The sequence below is a fragment of the Carcharhinus amblyrhynchos genome, chromosome 17 (genome assembly GCF_965287045.1).
Source record: "Carcharhinus amblyrhynchos chromosome 17, sCarAmb.v2.hapA, whole genome shotgun sequence".
Classification (NCBI taxonomy): Eukaryota; Metazoa; Chordata; class Chondrichthyes; order Carcharhiniformes; family Carcharhinidae; genus Carcharhinus; species Carcharhinus amblyrhynchos.
In genome coordinates, this window is record NC_137340.1 from 16,139,726 (window position 1) to 16,156,749 (window position 17,024).

The 17,024-nt window shown below is 41.4% G+C and overlaps 1 protein-coding gene across 1 annotated transcript in view; it reads left to right on the plus strand.

Moving 5' to 3' along the window:
• LOC145354358 (myoferlin-like) overlaps positions 1–17,024 on the plus strand; it is a 228,648-nt gene that overhangs the window by 45,995 nt on the left and 165,629 nt on the right. The window contains exons 5-11 of the mRNA XM_080205557.1: positions 2,354–2,453; positions 9,568–9,725; positions 10,086–10,214; positions 12,536–12,598; positions 12,682–12,732; positions 14,025–14,055; positions 16,489–16,604. Coding sequence (XP_080061683.1) covers positions 2,354–2,453; positions 9,568–9,725; positions 10,086–10,214; positions 12,536–12,598; positions 12,682–12,732; positions 14,025–14,055; positions 16,489–16,604 — 648 coding nt within the window. The remainder of the gene's footprint in view (positions 1–2,353; positions 2,454–9,567; positions 9,726–10,085; positions 10,215–12,535; positions 12,599–12,681; positions 12,733–14,024; positions 14,056–16,488; positions 16,605–17,024) is intronic.

Genomic DNA, 17,024 nt, shown 5'->3' on the forward strand with positions numbered 1-17,024 from the left:
CTTCGTCTTTGAGGTTGGCACAATTATCAGTCCTGCAGCGTGTGAGGCATCACAGTTAACATCTTGCTAGTGTTAGTCTGTGCTTCCTATCAACAAACCAGGAACCATTGTGACGAATGAGTAGATGGTGTAATTTATTTTCAATGATTTTTAGTCAAGGCACTCGGATATTGTTTCAATTTTGTGTAACTTCAGCTCCTACTTAGTTTTAAGAACTAATGAGAATAATCAAGTTAGTGAAATCTTGTTTCTCAAGTCTCTGCTCACCAGTTCATGGTAACAGCAGGGTAGTTTCATCAGTGCAATGGGATTGCAATCCTTTGAATCATTTCACCGAAGTGGAGATTAAAAACAACCCACACATTACTGCAACCATTTAATTACAACAGCACTAGTATAGGCAGTGTTGCAACACCATTCTTTCAGAGTTGTGTTGCGTCAGGGTTAAGTATTGCACATAAAATAATTAAACGTTAATACACTGCACCTGAATGTTCAGTGCAACAATTAAACTATGTAATTTAAGCCAATATAAACCTGAACTAAAGATTTGCAGACACAATTTGGTCCAAATCTAGATATGCGAAGGGGGAATTTTGTATTTTATGAATCGGAAATCTTGAGGGAATTTGGAACAAGGAGTCCAGTTGATTGGAGCAGAGGACTTAAAGCTGCCACGCTGAGCTACTACGGTGCTGCAACTGGTGGAAGTAGGTAATTGCAGCAAGACATGTTAACATCTGTATCCATTACAAAATGTAATTACATGAATTTGTAGAATGGAAAAGATTTGGGTTTTTCATGCAATATATCCAATTGTAACGTTTTCAAATGTGGATACAATGTAAACATTTCTAATTCCAGCCCATTTGACTGACTATTTCTTGGCTTTCACAACTTGTCCATGTTGTCAGAAATCAACACTTTGTTCTGGAATTCCTATGCAATCCTTAATCCAGAGACTCCCGCTTGAAGATGTCTTTCTGACCCTCTTTGTATTTTCTGGTTAAAGGGCACTCTCTAATATCTGTGGCAGGTGGAACTCTATGGGGTTAATGTGAGATCATTTTGGACCAAGGATAGATTAGAATATTTTCTAAAATCCTGAATGATTAGGACCTGTGTGGGATCAGAAAGTAAGTGTCTGGCCAGAAATCACTAAATATTAGTGGACAAGTATAAAGAGTAACTTAAAACACTAACGAAATGTTTATTTTGAGGGGGCTGGGATTCAAAAGGATGGAAGTTGAACGACAATTATACAAACTCCAGTTTGATCATATCTGAAATATTTTGTTCATTGTGGTCTTTGCAGCTCAAGGCTCCCTGCCTTTTGAAAGGGTATGGGTGACATAGATTTGCCATAAAGATCGAAGCTTGAATTGAGGGGAGCAAATTGCGTTGACTAGGCTTGTACTCTGTCAAATATAAATTTTTCATTTGTGACAGAATTGCAGTGCTTAAAATGATTTAAGGATTTGATTGGTATATATGGGCAAACTGATTCCTCCAAAATAAAGGGGCAAACAAATCCTTTATAATTGGGGCTAGGCTATTCAGGGGAAAAAGTCAGAGGCACTTCACGTGATGAGTAATGGAAATCTGGAACTTCCCCAGAAAGCTGAGCTGTCCCAAGCAAACTTCAAAACTGATAATGCTTTCATGTCCCTTTTATGATCTTGCCTGTGGGTGGATTGAGTTAAAGTGCAGATCAGGCCTGCATTAATGCAATGGTGCAATGAGAGGCAGAAGATGGCCTGCTTCAGTCCCTATACTGTGGTTTTTCTGGAAGAATTTTATATTTCATATTGGTGTTGTGGTTAGCACTGCTTCGTCACAGCACCAGGAGCCTAGGTTCAATTCCAGTCTTGGGTGGCTGTGTGGAGTTTTGTTTTCTGTGTGGGTTTCCTCCCACATTCCAAAAATGTGCAGATTATGTGCGTTGGCCATGCTAAATTATTCCATCATGTCCCAAGATGTGTAGGTTGGGGGGAATGAGTGGGGGAAATATGCCAGTTCATGGTGTGGGCCAAGACGCTCTTTAGAGAGTTGATACAGACTTGATGGGCTGAATGGCCCATTTCTGAATTGTAGGGAGTCCAATGAACTGAACTAGAAGGCAACTGAATGTATTCATTGAGCATTCAACTTCTGTATCATTGTAATCGAATGCTGTCATGATTCCTGCTTCCTCCCTGGCAGCCATTGTACTATTGTACACTGGAACTATTTTAGTAATGCAATGTCTCTGTCATCCTTTCTAGTTAAAGGAAATGGACTTCATCTTTGCATTTTAAGAACTTTTTTCCGATTTTAATGTAGTTCTCATTTTGGGTGCAAAATGTGTTTCTAGGGGACTATAAATCTCTTGGCGACCTATGAACCACCTGCTGGAACTGCACCACCGAACCCATCTGACCTTGGAAGCGCTGGTGCACAGGATGCTGAAGGGGGTGAGTTTCATTAGTTACTAGTGGTAACCAGCTATTTATTGTGCCATTTTTGTGATCTGTTACTTGATACACAGGTCCCTATCTGATATTCTGAGCCTCCAGGGCAACGGGTAAGGCCAGTATATACTTTATTTGTAATGGTAGCTTTGATGTAACAAAAGCAGACCACTTTCTTCTAAAATGAAGAATTTCATGTTGAATTAGATGGGGAAATCTACATTTTAGCCCTGGGGCTGGTAATTTAAGTTCTTGCCTACATTTTTGAAGGTTTTCTGCTTTTTGTATAGTAGCGAGGTATTCCGTTCAAGAATAGTTTTTTAGCTTTGACCAAATTACTATCCAGTAGATCATGACTTCTTGAATTTGCATTTCAGATCATTTGTTCATGGCATTAAAATAACAAATGGGCACTGTGCCAAATTCCAGGCCTTGTTACTGTATGTTGGGTTAAGGCATGGCTAATTCTCTTTAAATGCTGTTGTGTAACCTATGGTGAAAGATGAGGTGGGTGAAGATTTGAGGTGCTGCCCATTTTAAGGAGGAGTTGCCAGATATTGTGGAGATAGCAAGGCAAATGACCCACATTAAAAAGAGGAATAACACTGAGCCTGGAATTGCAGACCCGCTGGCCTAGTTACATTGCAATAACTTGACTATGGCTTACGGCGGATAATTTTACCTCCAACTGAGGGCTCTGCCTGAACACCCTCCCTGGAAGAAGTAACACGTGTTTTGGAAATCTAGGTCAACTGCCCAAACCACTAGTCAAATGCCAAAGGTCTGATTCAGAAATACAGGCAATCGATGACAAACTAGTTGAAGAATGGAGAATCTCTCCCATTCGTTGCAGGATGAGTATGGGGAGGGTAAAGAGGGAAGTAATGGAGGGGGTGCTCAGGGCCCTGGTGGGACCATTACTGCTTAGTCATGTGACTGAGGTTTCATTTCAATATGCCAGGTGACAGTGGTTAGCACTGCTGCCCCTCAGTGCCAGGGGCCTGGGTTCAATACCCCACTTGGCTCACTGTCTATGTGCAGTTTGTATGTTCTCCCCTGATCTGCATGGGCTCTCTCTGGGTGCTTTGGTTTCCCCTCTGCCCAAAGATGTGCTGGTTAGGTTGATTGGCCATGCTAAAATTACCCCATAGTGTCAGGGTATTAGCAGGATAAATGAGATTATGGGGATGGGATTTTTGGGCTGAATGGCTGCCTCACTGTAGGGGTTCTAGTCATGTTTGTTACCAACTGGTTGGGAGGGGCATTAAATTCAAAAATCAGCTAAAACCTGAGTTGGACAAAAAATTTTTTTAGGGAAAAATCTAACGTGGATAATACAACCAACTTGTATAATAGGAAAGAGCAAATTTGCTGAAGTATGAATGGTGTTGGAAAAAGTCTTGGTCGACTTGACACCAAACACATCCAGTGAAGTCAATTGGATGTTGAGCTTCTCGAAAGTGAAAATGAGAAGAGGTTTGTGATTAAATTGTAGAGGCATTCTGTTCAGTTCCTAGAGTACACAGTTTGCTTCTGATTGTGGGACTGAATAGGACAGTATGAACAAGAGCAATTAGGCTGATCTCAGTGGTTTGAGTTTTTAAGAAAAACAGCAGAAACGTTTTATTCTGGAAAGGAAGAATCAAATGGTCTTGCAGCGGTATAAGATGGGGGTAACTTTTGTTGAAAATAAATTAAGACTAGCATGGGGTGAAGCAGGCAGAAGGTCTGTTTTGGGACTGATCCAGTCATTTTTGCCTAAAAAAAAAGACACCACATGGAATGGTGTTCTAGTGGAGGTGGAAACCACTGATCCTGTGTTGGAGACTTCAGGATGTTTTGAAATAAGTTTTTAGCTTGAATTGGTGCAAGTATATAGCTAAGTTAACCATCCCATTCCAATAAGTCTGACTTTCAGGAAGTGGTATTTGCCTCTTTTGGTTTCTTTACTATATCCCACACTCTGGACAGCTTTGTTTGATGTGAACGCCATCCTGTGAATTCTTCCACCTTCAAGCAAAGATGTTAGGGAGAACTATTGTGTTATCAAATCTGTAACATCAGTATGAAGGTCTGAACCTTGTGCATTCCAGATGGCTTAAAAGCATATAGAACATCAAAATCTCCATGGTATAGTGTATAGCTCTGGTTGAAATTCAAGGATGATTGACAAATATCTGTTCCTATTTGAATAAATTTGTTACAACTGGATTGAATCCAAATCTGATTTCAATTCTGCCTCCAATGCTTACTGGCACTGATGCAAAATTAGATTCTGTTCTTTGCAAAGAACAATCAATCATGTGCCACCCCTTGACATACATTTGTTTGACAATGTAAAAGCTAATTATATTTTAGTGATTGGACACGTCAATTGATAAGTTTGTCTTGCTGGTTTGTTAGGTGTTGAAAAGCCAAACAGTGACTTGGACTTCAGTGTCAATGTTATGCTGTTATAAGAAGTTGACTGTTTCTTCCTCTCTCACACCCAAGTGCAGTGTATCAATATCCTATACCACATAATAAAAATCACATGTCTGTCTTGTGCATATTTGCTGACGATTTCAACCTTGGCACCTAATGGAAGAGGCACTGGGCTCTGATGGTGCTCCAGCATTTCCTATCCTCCCTTCCTAGAATGACTGGACCCCAGAAGATGCGTTCCCCTGTGCACTTCTTAGCAGCCAAAGCGGAAGAGAGGAAAGCAGAGTGCAAGACAAGTGGCACACCTGTGCAGCATAAATGCAAGAAAAACCAATGAGAAAATCAATGTAGCTCCAGTCCTGCACACCACCCCCCCCCCCCCCCCCCCCCCCCCGCCTTGATTTCAGTTGCATCACTGGGAGCTAGAGTGGAAGTCAGCCACTTCTGTGCAAGACTGGGAACCACTTGGTTTGAAAACCTTTAACTTTATGACAAGGAGAAATCTTATGCCTTGTTATGGATTGCTGCAGACAAGAACAACATTGAACCTGAGCTTGGTTAAACATTTAGCCAGGTGAGAAAATGCCTAAACATACATAGTGTAGGATCATTAGGGCCAGAGATGAAGAGCTGGACAGAAGAAAACTATTAATGTAGTAAATTTGTTGAGATATTTATAATTTCTGACTTCTGGTTATTTGGGATGAAAGAACATAAGAAATAGGAGCAGGAGTAGGCCATCTAGCCCCTTGAGCCTGCCCCGCCATTCAATAAGATCATGGCTGATCTGTCGTGGCTCAGTTCCACCTTCCCGCCCTCTCCCCATAACCCTTAATCCCCTCTCTTATCAAAAACCCATCAATCTGCGTCTTAAAAATATTTAGCGAGGCAGCCTCCACCACTTCAACGGGCAGAGAATTCCAGAGATTCACCACCCTTTGAGTGAAGAAGTTCCTCCTCAACTCTGTTCTAAACTGTCCCCCCTATTTCTCCCCCCCGCCCACCCCTATCTTGAGGCTGTGCCCTCTAGTCCTACTGTCCTTTCTGAGCGGGAAGAGTCTCTCCACCTCTATCCTATCCATCCCATTCATCATCTTATGTCTCAGAGATTTTCCCCTCATTCTTCTAAACTCTAACGAGTACAAGCCTAGTTTATTCAGCCTCTCCTCATAGCTCAACCCCCCTCAACTCCGGTATCAGCCTAGTAAACCCTCTGCACTCCCTCATTGGCCAAGATATCCTTGCGTAAGTGCAACGACCAAAACTGCACACAGTACTCCAGCTGTGGCCTCACCAATGCCCTATACAGCTGCAGCTGTCCTCACGTTGTGCAGTCTCAGTTTGTGTTTCTCGTTAGCTGGTAATTACAATGTTCTACTCTGCGTTGGTCATTCTGGGCAGGTACAAAATGACCTTTAGTCAATGTTGAATTTTATCAATCAATAGGACACCACAAAAAAGAATTGACCTGTTATTCTCCTATTAGAAGCATAATTGTTGTGGATCAAAGTAAGCAGTTGTATGCCTTATAGAATGGTGCTGTTTACATGAAAGGCAGAACTTAACACTCTCTCTCACAAATCTGATATGAAAACTTCCAGGCTTCCCTGACATGGAAATTGTGTGATTCACTCTGACTTTCTGTAACCTATTATTTATACCCCTCACTTGCTTTGATTTAAGATCTTAAAAGATGTGAGGATGGTTTGGCCATTGATTTTAGTTATGGTGGCAGTGGTTAGCACTGCTGCCTCAGCACCAGGGACTTGGGTTTGAGTCTGGCCTTGCATAACTGTGTAGCTTGCATGTGTTCCCTGTGTCAGCATGGGTTTCCCACTGGGTGCTCTGGTTTTTCCCACAGTCCCAAGATGTGTGTTAGGTGGATAAACCATGTTAAGTTTCCTCTGTGTCCCAAGATGTGTAGGTTAGGGGGATTAGCCATGGTAAATGTGGGGGTTGTGGGGTTAGGGTCTGGATAGGATGCTCTTATGGAAAGTTGGTGCAGACTCATTGGATTAGATGATCTACTTTTGCACTGGAGGATTCTATTCCTCTGAAGAACGGTATTTTGTATATTACATGGTGTATACAGAGTATAATAGACTTCTCCAAAACTGACCACTCTTGATGCTCTTATTCAGTTGCTCCTTGTTGGTGTCAGCTGAGCAGCCCCCAAATAATTCAGCAATGACCTCGTGTTGGTTCTTGAGCCAACTGATCTTCTGAGACACAGTGGCATTGCAGCCAATTGGCCATGTTGCTGAGCACATGAAATATAACAGTTCAAATTGCTGCTGGTAAATTTATATACTTGAATTTCAGATCTTCTTTTCTGAGAAACCAGAAAGTCTGTTTCTGATGCCGAACCTGTCCTTCAAGTTTATGATCCTAGACTTTCCAGTTGTTTTTTTTTTCCATCTTGCATGCACCACATAATTGGTTCTAACTAAGCAAAGTGATTTTGCATTGTGTTGAAGCTAAAATGCTAATTAAATAATTCATGTTGGTAAATTCTAAGCTAGATTCTGCAGAAATAGCTTTGACTTCCCTTGTTACCCGTTTGCACTAAAATAAAGCCATGGTTTTGCATGTGCTTAATTGAGGTTTTTGCTGGATTCTTTGTTATAATAGTCAATGACACAGCTCTGGCATTTTGTTGGAAGTGATGCATGATGTGGAACTGGTCCACTCTGAGGGATACAGGACAGACAATTACCCAAGAATGAGGCTGGACTGTAGATGTCACTGTTGGAACTGGGGGTGTTGAGAAGGTGGATGGAGGCGAGGTTCCTGGTTTTTTGAGTTCAAATGAGCTGTAGGGATTCAACGCTGAAGAACAGGACCTTTTTTGGCCCACCAAGCCTGCACCAATATGTGATTTCTATCCCTCTGTTCGCTGCTGCACGCGCCCCCTGCCCCTGTTTGCATCTGTCAAGATGCACCTTGAATGCTGTTAATGTGCCTGCTTCCACCACCTCCATTGCCAAATGTGTTCCAGGCACCCAACATGCTCTGAACTTCTCCTGTCATCTCCCCTAAACTTACCACCTCACCTTTTTTTGAACCTGTGCCCCCTTGTAGTCGACCCTTCCACCCAGGAGCCTCTAACTATCCACCCTATTTCTGCCACACATTTTGTAGACATCTATCAGGTCACCTCTCAGCCTCTCTGTTTTCACTAGAAAGACAATGAGTTTATCCAACCTCTCCTCATAGCTAAAATCCTCCAGACCAGGCAACATCCTGGTAAACCTCTTTGCACTTTCTCCAAAACATCCGTCTGATTGTGTGGCCAACAGAACTGTATGCAGTGTACCAAATGCAGCTGAACTGAAGTTTTTTATACAGCTATAATGTATGCCCTGGCCGATTTTAATGACATTTAAAAATATTGTTTCTTTTGATTTTTATCCCAACCAGAATAAACAGACACTGAAGGAACTAATTACTGGAGCCATTCTTTATGTATTTTTAAAAAATGCATATCCAGAGGGGCTGCAGTGATGCATTATACTAGCAAGTCAACTTGGCTTGCCACATTTTTTATAATTCAGTCTTTTTTACAAAACCAACATGACTCTTGATATGCACTTACTCAGTATAGAGCTTCTTGTGAATTAAGACCTGGGTCTTTAATTATCATTTTACTGGATTTGGGGGAAAAAAAATCAAACGCACCATAGCCTCCTGTTGCTTCTGAATGTATTATGTAAAGGGCAAAACAAGTCCAGGTATGAGATCACTGCCTTTGTTTGTTAGATACAGGTGGCCACTTCAGCATGGTACTGGATTGGTCACTGATCTACGTGAAACTGTATTCCAGGCTTCAGGAGAAGACAAAAAATCAGCATTGTCAAACTTTGCTTTTTGAATGTTATCAGCCTCCCCTGTGGTATTAATGCTGTGTGGAGATTCCTTGAATCCCCAAATGGCAAGAACTTCAGAGATCCACTTGACAAGGGCTACACCATTGTCTCCCAGCAATTGATTAGAATGTTTATTGACCCAAGTTTTGGAGCAAGTCACCTGCCTCTGTATGGTCCAGGCAAGCAGAACTGGAATGTTTCGTGTTGGGAAAGGATGTGGAGTAAGTTTTTAATCTGTATAAAGGTAGAATTTTTTGGAGAGCACAAATCTTCCATCTCAGAAGTATTTACCATGTTAAAGAATTATTGCCTTCATTTGAAAAAGGATATAGTTGTCATGTTCCGTGTGATACTGACTATTCTTGTTGCATTGTTGTGTAGAAGGCAGGAAAGATGTGCCAATTCTTAAGAATATCAAACTCCTTTTTAAAAGGTGAAGGCAACTTGTGGGTCATATGGAGACTATAGCTTTTTCTGATTCAGGCTACAATGTTCTGGGTTTGACTGTTGGCCCGTGCACTGCATTAGCCAGGTCAAATTGGAGTTTGAGGCTCTCGTAGCTATTATATCTCTGGCTCTTCAGAGGTGTTATGATCCCAGGTTTTTAGAGGACTAAGTAATGATGTTGATTATCAGGAAGAGGGTTCAGCTCACATGTTAGAGATGGTCAAACCTTGGTCCTTTATTGCTTGAGCTCATAGGTGAATAGTGAATTTAAAAGAATCCAAGTACAGTTGACATTACCTTTCTAGATTGATATTGGGGCAAGTACACATAAAAGCTTGTGCCCATATGATTTGATTTTTTTTGGATATCCTGCCATTCAGATGAAGAAGAAGGTGCAGAAGATGGAGAGGGTGATGGTGGGGATGCCGGAACCCCTGGAGTTCCCAGCACTCCAGGCCAAACAGCAGCACATATTAAAAAACGACTCCGGAAGAAGAAAAGCAAGAGATTACTTTCTAACAAACCTCAGGATTTCCAGGTACGTAACGTTATCACTGAGTTAAAACCTGAGCCTTGTTAATGACCCTGCAGTCAGAATTTACATTTGGTAAGCTTATAAAACTGTTTTTGATTACACTTATTTGCAGTAAACGGTTTGCAGAATATGGATTCTCTTGCAGAAGCAATTTGGATAATCTAGTGACCAAACTGTAGAGGCTGGGAGATTAATTTTTAAAATTCCACATTCCTATTTGAGACCATCTCTCCATCAGGAGCCCATTTAGAATGGAAATGGCTGTAAAAAGCTATGGTCAAAATTTGAGCAAAAATTTGAGGTCTTGGTTTTTTTTAAAAAAATTATTTTGTCTCAGTCACTTTACCCTTTTTTTGTTTTCAGATTCGGGTGAGGATAATTTCAGCTCGTCAGTTGCCTGGCAATAATATAAAGCCTGTTGTGAAAGTGACAGTCTGTAATCAGACCCACCGAACGAGAATTCGAAGAGGAAACAACCCCCATTTTGATGAGGTACAGGGAATTCTCAATTTCGATCAACCAGCGTTCACTAGCTGGAGTTAGTTAGTAACTCAGTTTTGCATTGTCTTAATTGTTAATGCTGGAAAACCTTGTCCATATCTAGTGAACTCTGAACAGTCAAACGTTGACTGTGACAGGGAATATTTGGAAGCTTACACAACTGATTCACTTTGTTTGTTTATCTGCTTCTTTTCCATGTTTGGCTCAATGGTATTTCTCCTCCCTGAGGTGAAATACTCTTATCTTCAAAGTGCATACATAATCTGGGCTGATGCATCTGGAATTGTACATTGTTCGAGAAGCCATCTTTACAGATCAGCTGTTTATGCCCCATTTCTCCCTCCAATGTTTAAAAGATAAGCTCATGGTACTTTTCAAAGCAGGGGTGTTGCCCTAGGTTGCGATTTTTTTTTTTAATGTTTTTTTTTCCAGCCACACTTTTTTCCAAAACCAGAAAATCCCACCCAAGATCAACAGAGCTTTGCATGGTCCCTCGCCACTGACAGTTCCCATGGCAGGTGGGATGGGAAAATTCTGTGCATGCGCACATCCTCATTTATCCCTCAGTCAGTACCACCAGTAACCTGGGTCAGTGAGACCTTGGTGTGTGCAAATTTGCTGCCTAAGCAACAATGCATACAGTTCAAAAACAGTTACAGTCAGTGATGCACTTTGAGATCCTGAGGACATCGGGTGCTATAGTAATATTCCTAATTGGGAACTGTGGATGGGATTTTCCTGCCCATCCCGCTGACGGAATCCCTCTGCAGCAAGATGAACACGCCACACAAAATGCCATAGACGTCAGCAGGACTGGAAGATCTGACTGGCCAGTGGTGGGCCACTTCCATCATTTGTGGAGAGGCAGGAAAATCCAGCCCCGTGTTTCTGCTTTTGAGTCTGAGAAACTAACTTCTGTGGTCATCAATGGTCCTCATGAATAGAGGCTAATAGACAGTGAATATTAGCTTCCTCCCCTTAGCAATCATAGCATTTCACTTTTGGAGGATATTCTGTGTAGGTGCCAGCAAGGACTACCAGTGTAAATGTTCATTAAGTCTTGCCTCTCTAATCTTGTTCCTATTGCAAATTATCTGAAACTGGCAGAAATGGTTCCATTTTATTGAAAAATGCAAAATACATTTCATTTACTGAGCTGGAATGAGATTAAATTTCAGTATGCACTGGAGATTAAACACAGTTGGAAGGTCTCATCAAATATGGCACAGAACCATGTTTGGGGTCACTGTTATATGAACACTTCGTTCCTCTCTGGAGTACTTTTGGCAATTTTTACAAACCTAGAGTTCACTATAAATGACTTGCACTGAAGTTATCTCCTTTATTCCCACTGCTGTCACCACCACCACCTCCAATCTTCCAAATGTCAGAACTAAACATATGTAGCTAAAGATTGTGAAGGATTGACTTTTTCAGAAAGTCCTGCTTTAAATTTAGGAAAAAGTACCCAGTTGGCATGTTAACGTGGAAATGTCGTCCTATGTTTTTGTTTTCTACTGTAATAACATTTCTATGAAAAGACTAAAATCCTGTTAAACGTTTGTAACCAACAATACACTGGTGCATCAATAGTATTCTTGTGGTATTTGGGTGCTGGGAAGGGAGAGAGTGAAGTAACAGCAGATTTGTCAAGTGGTTTCCCTGGTTATGCTGGGGGAGGATTTGTATATGGTCCATGATGGCCAAGGGATGCTTTCTAATGGTCAATCCTCCAGTCCTTATGTAAGCTCTTCAAAACTGACCTTTTTTTTCCTTTGACTCTCTCCACCACCGCCGCCGTGCGCCCCCCCCCAATTTACTTCCTCTGTTCTGAGATAAATATCCTGATTAGAACGAATGCCAAGTAATCTGTATGAAGCAGGTTGAGTTTAATTTGTGCAGCATCAATACTGGGGTGTTTGGTATGTGGATGGATGGGAGATGGGAAGAAGTGTATTCAGCGACATTAACTGAAGGGAGATCTACTTTGACGTACTACATTGGGTGCTGAAGTTGTGTTCCATCTATGCACATAACCAAGATTCTTTAATTGTCCTACACAACATCTAAAACATTAGCAAAGCTGCTACCAGCTATAGAACTACCCGACCCAAAACTACATTATCAGAAATGGAGGATTGAAGTCCTTAAATATATTTGGGGGAAAGAGCTTTGTATGTTGTTATGAGAAGCTCCTCAATGATAATATTTCTACTGGAATGAATGTTGCAGGCCTATTTCTGCTCACTCACCTCCCAAGTATTTTTGTGGTGCAAGTTCCTTTATTAACCAATGGTGTTTCTGTCAACCAGATTTTCTTCTACAATGTGGTCCGATCTCCAGAAGAACTATTTGATCAACCAATCCTAATTAGGGTAAGTTTCACTATTTACAATGAATTACAATTCTACTGTCTAGAAAATCTCAAGACCCATTTAATTTATTGCTTTCTCTTTAGGTATACAATTCATTTTCATTGCGATCGGATTCCTTAATAGGAGAATTCAAAGTAAGTTTTAATTTTCCTAATTTAGGTATTAACTTTACAATGGTCCAGACTCCTCCAATACAGCTACATCGTCATAGAATTAAAATCATAAAATCCTTAGTGTAAAAAGAGCCATTTGGCCCATCAAGCCTGCACTGACAACAATCCACCCAGGTCCTATCCTTGTAACCCCAACACATTTACCCCAGCTCGTCCCCTTGATACTAATTGGCCATGGTAAATTGCCCATCAACCTAACCCACACCTCTTTGAACTGTTGGTGGAAACTGCAGCACCTGGAGGAATTGGATGCAGACATGGGGAGAATGTGCAAACTCCACAGGGCAGTGACCCTGTGGCCAGAATTGAACGCAGGACCCTGGTGCTGTGAGGTAGCAGTGCTAACCACTGCTGCTCCATGTGACTATGAACATTCCCAAAAAAAAGGCCTCTGGTGCTGCTTGATCTGCTATTCCTGAATTGCTGTGTGTGAGGACAAACTTTCCCAAGAAACAAAGGGTGACTTTTGGGTATGGTCCCTGCAGGTAGCATCAGTGAGATTATGGGTAGGGGAAAAATATGGCTGCCACTACATAGCTGAATTTTTTTCCCCTTTTATTGCAGAGTGGTTCCCTATGGCACCACTGTCTGCCTCGGGCACTCCTACCCTTCCCTCATTTCTGAGCAATGTGTAATTGTAAATAATACTGTTCATTCAGCTCCAACTGCTGTTTGAGGTAAAGGCTGGAAAACCATGGTCTGCAGAGCTCTTTTAGGAAGCGGGGAGGGGATATCGGTGGATTAATGTCCAGTTTGTGCACTTTGTTTTCTCATCAGACTTTTTGAATCCTGTTCTAAATTTAACAATTCGATTTTATAGTTTATGAAATGGGCATTTGCTAACTTTTTATTCCACCTTCTTTAATAAATTGAGTGTTCTGACATCTAGTATTGTGGTGAAGGACCTTCTCATCTCAAACACCAGCATTTTCAAAGTTGCAGACTGTTCTGAATTAAGTTGGACACCATTTTAACCGTGTTTCTGTTTGACGCTGCTAAATTCTGGGCAGTGTTGAAGTTGATTTGAACAATGAGACAGTTCCTGTCACTTAGTCCCTAAAGCAGCAACTATGTTCCCGATACTAAAGGACAGTGTGACCTTATTGTAATTATTAAAATTAATACTGTGATTTCTAACTGTCAGTTAATACATGACTCCCACTTTATAACCCATTACTATTTTTCACACGTTGAATCTGTCTGCAAAATAAGTCGAGCCTTATTTTTCATGAACCATTTCATTTGTTTTTCAGCTGGACATTGGCTATGTGTATGATGAACCTGGTAGGTAACTGGGTTTTTTTTACATATTTTGCAGGAAAAATGTATGCTACTTTCCCAAAACTGCCAGTCATTCATAGGGAGCGTTATTGTAATTTATGTCTGGCCCCTTTTTCCTGTTGAGGCTCAGTGTATTGCTGCTGCAGTTTCTAATGTGGTTACATCTCATTTTTCCCTCATGTGAAATGTTCCATCTTCCTTCAGTGATTTTCCTGTTCACAAGGAAATACTTAAGCAGCAAAGAGAACGTGGTGCTCTCCCAGTGAGTTCATTCAGTTAATGAACAGAGCAGGGAGAACTGGTCTCTGCTGTGTTCGTCAGTTTGTAGTCGAGCGGCTGTGTTGCCTTTCCCTTGAAATAAGGAAAAGAAAACACTCCCTTGTTTCAACTCTTTGCATTCCAGTGGGTCCCACTGGTTGGGCTCAACGTGTCAGGCTCCCCATGATTGAATAGCAAGCTTGAATGAGTTGGGTCCACTAATACCTCTAAACTGTGCTGATGAAAGGGTGTGAACAAGCAGTGGTCACTTTCAGATGGGCATAAGGTGGTTAATGGGTAATGCGCAGTTGGGAAATCCAAGGCAACTTTGGTCTGGACTGTGCTAAAACTTGCTTCATGCATGATTAAAGACCAGTTGGAAAGATACTTCTGTACTTTGCCTGAGAGGAAGGAACAAAGATGAAAGTATTCCTTTAATACTGGTTTTAGACTAAATTGAAGGGTGCAATGTAATAGGCACAGATTGCATGTGTTTGATGCAAGGCTAACATGTGACTGACAATTCTGTGCTTAATCCAACACTCGCTGCCATGAGCTACATTTCATAATGGCTGTATTCATCTCCCACGGGCTTGACTGAATCGGAAATGGCTCACGAGGCAACTCGATTACTCGCCCCACCCCCAACCAGCAAAAGGAAACCAAATCTGTCCCAAGGTCTGCTTCCTGGCCTAAAGCCAACTTGATATCCGCATTATCACTGTCCTTTTTAATCCTTTGAGCTTTGATTTCACCAACTAGTCTGACATGGTACTTGATCAAATGCCTTAAAAATCCATTATGTAATACTATTAAGCCCACAAGTCAATCAAGCACTTTGTTACTGGCCAATCCTTGCTGAATTCTTTCAGTACTCTGGCAAACTTGCTGAATTGGTGATTTCTCTTCTGAGCAGGTGTTAGATTTGAAACCCTCCAGTCTGCACTCCCATCCATTAGAGTTAATGTTTCGTCGCGTCCCTTTGGCTCCTCTTTGGATCTGAGGGAAAGTCTGTTCTAAATATTTATACTGAGATTCCTCCCTGCACCCCCACCCCCCACCACACTCCTCCATTCTCAGAGCCAAATGGGCTTGAAACTTTAGCTCCTTCTCTCTCCCTACAGATGCTGCCAGACCTGATTTTGAGTTTTTCCAGCATCCTCTGTTATAATCTCATCTGGACTGTCTGGCATTTCTAATCTTGAGTAATGTCAGTCTTTAATGCTCGTTTCCTTTTGGTGCCTTAACCAAGCTTTCTGACTTCACTTGATAGTCTCTTTTTGGCCCCTAATCTGCCACATCTGTGCTCTGACTGCACTCTTACTATTCTATATTTATCTTGTTATCTACTAATCTGTTCTTATACACTCTCTCTAATTTCCATTTCCTCTGTACTTGTTTGAATTCAGCTTGGTTCTCCCCTGAATTGTGGACCTGGGTCTAACCTCCTCTCTCCAACCCACCCGGTAAGATTTGAACCCTGTGATCATCACTTACCAAAGTGCCCTTCTTTCTGTTTCACTTTTATCTCCACATCGAGGGTGATCCAGTTTTCCCTTGTAATGGAATATAGTTGGACAATCTTTTCTGCTTGAACTAAATTAACTGAGGGACAAATTAAAAGGGACTGCCCGAAACAACAAAAAGTAGAAAGGAAACTTAAAACAACAAACTGAAATATGATCAAAGGAGTTGTAATATACCCCATCCCCTGCAGTGCCCAATGGGCATGGAAAGCATCAACAATGCCCTCAGACACCACATGCTCCTTCTCCAGGGACACCTGGTCATGAATGTAGCCACAGTAGAGGGGCATAGTCGGATTGGATGATCCTCTTAGTCGCCCACTGCCTGGGATTGTTAATGGTGAACCTGGCCAGGCCCAGCAGCAGGTTCACAAGGACATCCTCCACCTTCCCCACCCCTCTCTGCACCAGGTGGGAATGTGCAATAACCTTCTCTCTCAAGAGAGCCTCCCATTGCTCAGTAACAAATCATTCATTTGTGTCCATCTATCTGTGACCATATTGTGGTGATGGGATGGTTAATGGACTAAAAGATGCATCATGGTAGATGGTCCCCACATTCTTTCTGCTTTAATTTCTTATTATCAGGCAATTTGATGTGACTGGTGTTGGACAATTTGATTTTTAAGCTGAATTTTTCACTGTACCATAGGGCATGCGATTCTAAGGAAATGGCTCTTGCTTCACGATCCTGAAGACACAAGTACAGGATCCAAGGGATACATGAAAGTCAGCTTATTTGTCTTGGCGACAGGCGATGACCCTCCGGTAATTACTTCTCTTGATCATAAGAACAAGAGTTACCCCTGAAATATGTATCACTTTGTTCCTTCTAAATTACTTAACTGCATCCCTTTGCCATAGACTTATGTCTGCAGTATTTAAGGTCTCATGAGCATATTTGCGTTCATTATAATACACAATGTGACCCTTTACAAAACATTAAATAATGAGGCTCTATATTGTATGAGGCTCTGTATTGATGCAAATGCTCATAGTGACAGTTTGGCCTTTGCATCAGGAAAAACAAATTGTGACCTCAACAATGTCTGTCTCTGAATCTTGACTGAAAATGGATGACTTTTTTACCATTTCGAATAATAATGGTGCTGTCATGAAGATGTGCTTTGTGCCAAATAATTTTTCATTCCCTGCCTGGAAACCAGACTTTTTTAAAGTCTGATCTGA